This window comes from Notothenia rossii (genome assembly GCF_949606895.1).
Source record: "Notothenia rossii genome assembly, chromosome: 6".
NCBI lineage: Eukaryota > Metazoa > Chordata > Actinopteri > Perciformes > Nototheniidae > Notothenia > Notothenia rossii.
The window spans coordinates 41312212-41321168 of record NC_136909.1 but is presented as its reverse complement, the minus strand read 5'-3'; the positions used below and the strand labels follow the sequence as shown (position 1 = coordinate 41321168).

General features: G+C 40.1%; 1 protein-coding gene across 2 annotated transcripts; it reads left to right on the top strand.

Annotated features, from left to right (window-relative positions):
• Positions 1 to 325: 325 nt before the first annotated feature.
• LOC307044822 (uncharacterized protein) lies at positions 326 to 8229 on the top strand. Of its 2 annotated transcripts, none has more exons than XM_079690213.1 (6): positions 326 to 952; positions 1194 to 1267; positions 4609 to 5638; positions 6494 to 6646; positions 6836 to 6925; positions 7579 to 8229. In XM_079690213.1, exons 3-6 carry the CDS (start codon positions 4625 to 4627, stop codon positions 7885 to 7887), a joined length of 1566 nt encoding a protein of 521 aa, XP_079546339.1. In that variant the 5' UTR covers positions 326 to 952; positions 1194 to 1267; positions 4609 to 4624; the 3' UTR covers positions 7888 to 8229. The 2 variants fall into 2 exon arrangements, with proteins under 2 accessions (XP_079546339.1, XP_079546338.1); XM_079690212.1 differs by having other exon boundaries at positions 1194 to 3913.
• The last annotated feature ends 728 nt before the right edge of the window (positions 8230 to 8957 follow it).

Below are 8957 nucleotides of genomic sequence, written 5' to 3'. Positions count from 1 at the left end.
AGAAGAAGATCTATTCTCTTCTCTTCCCTATTGAGGAGAGCCAGATCACAGCTGTTTGTCTGACTGAACAATATCATGCTTGTGACCAACCCGCGCCTTTTTAAATTAAAGTACCCAATTGAACTTTCACAGAGACTCCATTTAGTCTCCTATTTTAAAGCTTCTCTCCTGGTCGGGAGAATAACGAACACAGTTAACAGGTACTAACGGGGCTAACGGCTACTTAAGGGCTAACGGCTTAGCATGGTTAGCAGTCCGGTGCATCAGCTTTAGGGCATATATGTTTTTGCGTCATTCTAGGGGATACAGACAGGCTATATGCTCTAGTTACCAGAAGCACATGGCTAATTATTATGCAGCACATGGTTAATTATTATGCAGACTGACATCATCTGACTTTCCCAGTGCCCCATGTAGCAGTGATTATTATGATAAGGATAGGTATCCTTTGACTTGAGAAGTCGATACTACTTGGTACCAGATTATTTCGGTAGGTACCCAGCCGTATATATACATGTACATTGAAGGGAGCAATGGTGTCATTTACATTTTCAGATGCAGACATGTATATTGGCTATTTGTTGATCTGCTATAAAAAAGATTGGCATCATCCCTCAAAATAACATAATCTGTTGACCTGTAGAGTCATAGCCGTGGGAAGTCATTTTACTTAGGGGGTGAGGCCAAAAGTGGGGAGAGATTTCAACAGTAACATGAACATAATAGTAACCATTAAAAAATGTACACCATTCACCAACAGGGGGTGCTGCAGCACCTCCAGAACCCCTACTTCCCGTATGTGTAGACTAGAGTATTTACAATTTTTGTCTATAGAAATACTGTTTTGCATTGTATAAGTGTTTTTTGTGTTGCTCTTTGTTGCAGCAGATTGAAACGCGAACTCTGTGCGTGTCTGGAGTCGGCGCTTTTACTGTGGGCTCAAATTGATGTGGTGAGAATACAATTGTATTTTGGTTTAACCCTGTCCCACTCGGTGTGATTGGCCATTGTGTGATGTGTCATACTTTTTGAAATGCTTTTTATAAACAGTTGTGTCACTACTGTTACTTAGACCTTCCCCATTTTATTATTGATTGATGTTTGTTATTTCATTTTGACAGCTTGTCTTACATTTTTGTCAGAATGTTCTCATTAGACATTAATCCTTCTTTGTTTCCATTTGTCTTTTGCAGTGAATGGTGCTGCAAGTTTGCCAGAATGTTGCTGTGAATGTGGCGTTGTAAGGCCTGCCCCTCAGTTTTACCAAGTAGGTCCCAAATATTAAAACATTATCGAGTGAAACATAGATATTATGGGAATAATAATCGTTTTCCTTGTGTATATGTAAGCTGCCCCTGCACTTTTAAAACGTGGAATGCGCTTTTAATTCATTTGAATAGATTTCATGTGACTAAAACCAGTCATCAATCCAAGAGCTGTATATTTAGGTGCCAGTTATGTCCTTGTAAGGATCTTGTCTCGGAAAGGTATTACTGGGCTCACATTAATGCACACCTTAACAAAAATGAGGTTGTAACTTGCATGTTTTTAGATTGCAACTTTCAAACAAATATCTACGGAACATTTAAATCCCACTGGAGCAGAAAACATACTTATTATTCAATTACAGATTTTAAACCAGAAATTGTGACATCAACCACCTTTGTTTCTCTGGAATCTGCGCAAAATACTTCAGATGATGAAATAGGTGAGGCATACTCTGATGCACAACCAGATTGCAGTGTTTATGCCCCGAATGACCTTCCAAATGTAATTGAACAAACTTTTGCAGCAGCTTTGTTAAAGTTGGAACATTTAACCCATGTACCAAGCACAGCAATCAATGATTTTTTGCTAGAGCTTCACAACTTAACTAGCTCTCTCTCGAGTTCCCACACTGATGGCGTTCTAGTTGATATTTTTCAGAAGCACAAACTCCAGGTTGACAGAGCTATCATAGAGGAAATAACCACTTCTCTGTGCACTGGGAATCCTATAAATAAAGCCATAGAGAAGGGTGGTCCTTTGAGTTCTACATATCAACGTAAGCAGTATTACAAGGCAAACTTTAATATTGTTGAACCAGTTGAATGTATTTTGGATGCTAAAGAGAAGAAAACCTTCCAGTATGTCCCCATTCTTGAATCTCTACAGGTGCTGTTGAATAGGAAAGATATTGTGGACAAGTTAGTTTGTAGTCACAAAACGCAAAGGGAAACAGAGACAGCAAAAGAAATTGTGTACAAGTGTTTCAGGGATGGTCTGCATTGTAAGCAAAACAGTTTATTGTCAGGTCAAGAGTTAAGGGTATCTATTGGTTTGTATGTTGATGACTTTGAGGTCTGTAACCCTCTTGGCACCTCCCGTAAAACCCACAAACTTTGTGCTGTGTACTGGGTGCTGAGTAACCTACCCCCAGGGTCTCATTCCTCTTTGTCCTCCATTTACTTAGCTATTTTGTGCAAAACAGACAATGTTAAGACCTATGGCTATGACAAGGTTTTAGAGCCACTTCTACGTGATCTCAGGTCTTTGGAAGTTGATGGAATTTTTGTCGCACAACTGGGAACATCGCTCAAAGGTACAGTTCAAACTATTGCTGCAGACAATTTAGGAGCTCATGGATTAGCGGGTTTTGTTGAGAATTTTTCAGGCACCTATTTTTGTCGTTTTTGTACTGCAACAGCTTCAGACATTGCATCAAATGAGGTTAGAGCAGGAACTTTCAGCCTCAGAACAAAAGAAATACATGACACTCATGTCAGAACAGCCCTAGATAGTGGCAGCAGCTGTTTTGGAGTTAAAAGAGCTTGTCCTTTGACTAAAGCGCTTTCTCATTTTAATGTCATCAGTGGCTATCCTCCTGACATTGCCCACGATCTCTTTGAAGGCATTGTGCCTGTTGAAATAGCACATTGTCTAACATTTCTAATCTCAAAGAAGTACATAACCTTGGAAGATATTAACAATTCCATTCTACATTTCCCATACAAGTGGACAGACAAAACAAATAAGCCTCATATTTTGCCACAAAATCTCTCACACAGGAAAACCATAGGTGGTAATGCCCATGAAAACTGGTGCTTGTTAAGATTGCTCCCATTTATAATTGGGCCTAAGATTCCTGAGCATGATCCAGCATGGCAGGTCTTGTTGGACCTAAAACAGATTGCTGAGCTTGTGGTTTCCCCAGTTCACAACGACGAGTCTATTGCATACCTTGAGAGCAAAATTTCAGACCATAGACAAAGGTATCAAGAGGTTTTTCCTAACAATAGACTGCGTCCCAAACACCACTACATAGAACATTATCCACAACTAATAAGGTTTTTTGGGCCTCTTGTGGGACTTTGGACTATGAGGTTTGAGGCAAAGCACAGTTTCTTTAAAAACATAATCAAACACACCAGTTGCTTTAAAAACGTGCCCCTATCTCTGGCTGTGAAACATCAGTTTATGATTGGCTACCACTTGTCGTCTCCAAGTATTGATAAACAAATGCTGGATGTCTCAGATGTATCTTCTGTCCCCTTAGATGTTTTGAAGGAGGAGCTAGTTCAAGCTTTTAAACAGAAAGATCCTGACATATCTGAAATACACCTTGCAAAAAATGTTTGGAGCAAGGGAATAAACTACAGGACAGGTATGGTAGTTGTCCATGGGTCGGAAGGTGGCTTGCCCGAATTTGGGGAAATCCATCAAATATGCATTTTGCATCAGAGAGTGTTTTTTGTCTTGAAACTGCTGTGTGGATGGTATAGTGAGCACTACAGAGCCTTTGAGGTGACTCCATCTCCGTCACGAGAACTTGCTCTTGTGGAAGTCTGTGAACTGGTCGATGAGTATCCCTTGGCCGCCTATCTGGTTGGATGTGTGCGGATGGTGACCTTGAAGAGATCAATCTGTGTCTGAGGTAAAGCAACAAATTAAACACTGCTTGGGCAGGTACAGACTAAAGTACAGAGAATAGGTACCGTTGGGTACTGGTATCGGTTCAAACACATATATATATAAACATTAGATGGCTCATGGGAGATTTTCCAGCGTAGCTCACCGGCCGCCATCTTGCTGCAGTCACCAGCTACTGTTGTAAGGTGAGTGATCTGCACAAAAATACTCTTAACTCGCTGAAATCTTGACTGATTTACAAACGGTTTGGTTTATTATAAACGTTATTAGCATGGCTATGATACAGGAGACAACAAGACATGTTGAAAAAAAAATCATAATTATAAGTATGCAGTACCATAACTACATCTTTGATGTTTATAACAAACCAACCCGTTTGAAAATTGAGCAAACTATGGTTATTTAAATAGTAAACCATAATGTTATGAATGAGCGAGCTGACTGCAGCAAGATGGCGGCCATGTTGCAACGTCGGTCTCCATTGGCCAGCAGCATGGGTGAGCCATCTATTGTTTATATCTATGGGTTCAAATGTGAACAGTACCCAACCCTATACATTGGTCCAATAACATTGTTATTGTTCTTCACAATGAACCCTTTTAAAAAATGACAAGCATTCACTCTTCTACCAAGCCCCATGTACTTGAAATAAAACTAATTCTAAACCTTTTATTGTTTATATACTCTCTTTCCTAACAGACGGTGAAGAAAGACCATGATGACATCAGCTGTTCTCAGAGTAATCCTAGGGGCTGACAGCTGTCAGAGGGTGGTGATTTCTGCTGGCCTGCCTTCAACTGTGAATGAACTGGAGAATGAGATAAAGACTCAGTGTAATATAAAGGAACCCTTTCGGCTGCAGTTCATGGACACGCTTTTTGGCGATGAATTTATGAACTTAACTTCCATGGGAGAAATACAAGACAAAGCTACAGTCAAGGTCATATACACATCATGCAGACCTCTCAATGCTGATGCAGATCAATGTGTGGACAGTTGCTCCTTTCCACCAACCAGTCATCCTGATGACACCACATCTTCTCTAGGCGACAGCACCGGGATTCTCACATCTCCAGAGTCCACTTCTTCACGGTCTTCATGGCCAGGTGTGTTCCATGTTCCCCGTTTTTCGTATGATGCAGAGATTAAGCTTGAAAAGGCCCACAGAGTTCTCAGAGAAGAAGGGACACTGTTGATCCCTGATTCAAAGCTCAAGTCTGATATACTAGAGGGGTTGATTCAGGAGGTAGTTAAGCACAAAGTCTACGCCACGGACAGGGAGTTTGACCAAGTTGCAGAGGCGCTCGTCATGAAGCATCCATGTTTACAAGAAAAAGGCTCAGCCTCTGGCTATGGGGGATGGAAGACTAGTCTCAAATACAAGTTGTCCAACTACCGCACACATCTCCGGAAAGTGGGATGTCCTGAAGTATGTGTAAATACTTTGAAACATAAACCAGAAGGGAAACGTTCTCCTGCTTTTAAAGTTAAGAAACCAAAGAGGGGTGAAGTGGCCTACTGCCCTGACTTTCCACTTGGAGAATGCGCCCAGTCCTTGGAGAAGATGAGGGTTGAACTCCTTTCAGATTACAAGAAGCGTAATAACAGAGAGACAGTTAAGGCTAAAATGGAGAAAACATTTGCATTGAGAAGACAAGAAGTCATTAGTGATGTTCCCATGACCAGTGATGTACAAGAGAGATGGCCAGCTCTCTTTGGTGTAATGGAGGTGAGTACAAAGATAATGGTGTAACTTTTTGTGCTGTAGATGGTATATGCAACTGTTAGAGTAAAGCTTGGCCCCATTACGATGTTGTTCAGAAGTAGGTGCAAATGAATGCTGGATGTTGAAAAGCTGATGCTTCACTGCATTGCTGGCTTAAATGTGTAAGAAGAAGGTGAAGTAGTAGGAATATTTGAAAAAGTGGGAACATGATTGAAGCAGATGAGTAGGGCTTGAGTTTAAGGATGTCCGTCATCCCGGGGGCCGAAAAAAATAGGATTGAGGAGGAGGAACATTTATTTAGCGAGGAATTTGGGCTTAGAGTTAAAAGGAAAAATACCGTGATAACGTCATAAATTAAAATGACTGCAAGTTTTGTTTAGCACAAGTTCTTATTAAACCTCCTTGAGAACAGAAACACACAGCACATACTGCTGGTGTCATGTCCCTACTGGTTTTCAGACTAACTGGTTTCCACATGTTGTGTTTACCGAACACAACAGTTGTGGTCTGCCTCTGTCATCAGATTCGTCACACATTCACAAACATATTATTGGCGATTTTCAGGTCCAAATCTCGTATCTACTGTGGCGAATATGATTGTATAAGTTAGCACTACATCAAAGCCGCCTAAAAAAATAAGTTTGTCTAAAATATATCAGATCGCGTCAAGCTGGATTACATCTCGGTAGAGCAAAATGCTTTCAGCATTCACACCCAATATTCCATAGCCGAAATCAAATGCTGAGCAAACATGCATAGTGCATACAGTTATGTGATTGGCAGCTGTAAGTTTAATGAAACAAATGTGTGTATGTCAGTGGGCCGTGTTGTTAAAAAATGGTTTCATTTTTTTTTCAGGTTAACGCAGAGTTCAAGCGGATTACAACTATGGCTCTACAGTCAAGGTTCCTGTCACAGCTTGACCTACACTCCGCAAGTCTGCTGAGGGTGTTCTCGAAAAAATCGGGGCAGCAGGGCAAGAAGTTAAAAGACATGGCTGCCATGATGACGGTAAGAACTTTTGAACTGTGTGTATATGTGTAGATATGTGTGTGTGTGTGTGTGTATATATATAATATTTCCTTTTTGGCATTAGGTCAGTCTAAAATCAATTACAATGGTAAATTATCCCAAAATGTGACCACTCCATAGGTTCAATTTGATTAAAATGTCCCTATATTCTTTGTTTTAATCCTTAAGGAAGACATCGATGCTGACAGGGAGTGCCTCATTAAAGGACTCTGCATCTACCTCAATGAGGATCCTGAGGATCTGGTGAAGGAGTACATGGTGAGTGTGTGCTAAAGTAGTAGGCCACATACAAAAAAGAAGTTAGTTTGAACATGTTTTTAAGAAGAAAAATAGCCTCAGTTAAAAGAACCTCATTTGACCAGATATACCAGACCATATTACCAGACATGTTACTTAGCTGTCTTCCTGAAATTGATATTATAATTGGTTTTGTTAGAATTAACATGGTCTATCATGATTTGTGTTCTTCTGATTCCAGAAACACATTCAAATACTAATGCAATAGTCTTAAGGACAGCTCTATCCTCCTCAGGCTGCAGTATCTTCCACCTGTAGGGCTTATATTACATCACATAGGATGAATTATGAATCAGGAGTAGTACCTAATGCTTTGCTCATTAGTCTCCAGCATTTGGTGTCATTTCATTTCACCTGTCTATTCTCTCCAACCTTCTCCTCTTTTTAAAGTCGCTGATATATATATTACCAATAATAATTACCATTCACTCAATTTAATGTACAACCTACAAGGCTGGTGAAACCCACAGGTGAAAACAAACCAGGTATTCTTCTTCGCAAGCATTGTGCTAATTAGTGTAGTGCCACAGTAGAGTCAAATAAGCAAATTGTGTCTTAATGAGGTCCGAGTAAAAAAAATCTTATCCTTAAAGAAATAATTTATCTTCCACCAGGACATGACTGAGGCCAACACACTACGTGAGGTAGAAGAAACAACAGTGGGGATCTATGTTGCCAGAGAGACTCCCAGCAGTGACTATTCTGATGTCGGAGTTATCCTCGAGGGTGTGGTGGTGCTTCAGGATCTGGAGAATGTGGCTCTTGCAGCTGTAATGCTGTTTGGACTCATGTATGCCCTAAACATGAATTACCCGTTGAAGCTCCGCAACACCTTAGAAGTTATTCAGAAGCTTATAATGGAGGTGGATGCATCTGACCTTTCAAGAAAGGCCCAAAACTTGAAGAGGAAAATGCACGAGTGAAGAGAGCTCACTGTCCATGTTCACTGTCCATGTTCACGGCTCGCTGTTCCTACACTGTTCTTGTAGTTGAGATGCAGAGTATACATTCCTGGACTGAGTGGTGTGGCTGGTTCTCCCACCATCGCAGTTATTGATGCCTTATAAAAAGCAGGGGATGCTTTATTTATATATATATATATATATATTGTTTTTTTGTTTACGTTGTTGTTGTTGTAACGAAATTGCTAAACGATATGTAAGGTCCTTTTTAATATTTGTACTTCTCAAATTGGAGATTAGTTTTGGAAAGACTTGAGTGATTATTTAATCTCCAGGTTCTTGAATAAAGGTCTTGAAACAAAACTTTCTAATCGTTTTCAATGCAAAAAAAGTGGGTTATGTTTACTTTTAAAATCTGTTTCATATTTACATAAAATTATATTTATAAATATAATGTATAACAAAAAAAATTACAATTCTGAAAACATGTAATAGACATGGGAATATTAAAATAACAAATATTGCTAGAGTTATGTGATCAAATAGTGTTGGAATAAAAGGGATTGAATTGTGTTTGAATAAAGTGATCAACATGGGTTGGAGTAAAATGATGAAAGTGTTTAATTTACTTTATTGAAACACATTTCAATAACTTTGAATCAACACAAAGTAATTGCGTTGATTGGACATAAATCGTTTGTGTTGATTTAAAACAATTCTATAGGTTGCTGCCAAAGCAAATTATTTGTGTGCAACAAATGTCCACAATTGAATTGAGTAAATCCAATGTGTTCTTTTTTTCAGTGTGTTAGTACTCTAGGAACGGAGGAAAATCCTACCTCCTTTCCCGTATCCAGGGTTTCCCGTATCCTCTGGACAGTTCCGCACCGGTCACCCCCGGACGGTGCCACCGGATCGCAGCCCCCCCTCAGTTACCCCAGACTGGGGTGGAAGAGGCTCCGTGTGCAGTATTGGAGGTGTGGAGGAAGAACTGTGGCGGCCTAAATCCAGAGCAGCAAGAGCAATTGTGGCAGCTAATGCTAGAGTTCCAGGGCAGTTTTGCCATGAAGGAGGAGGAGGTGGCCCGAACG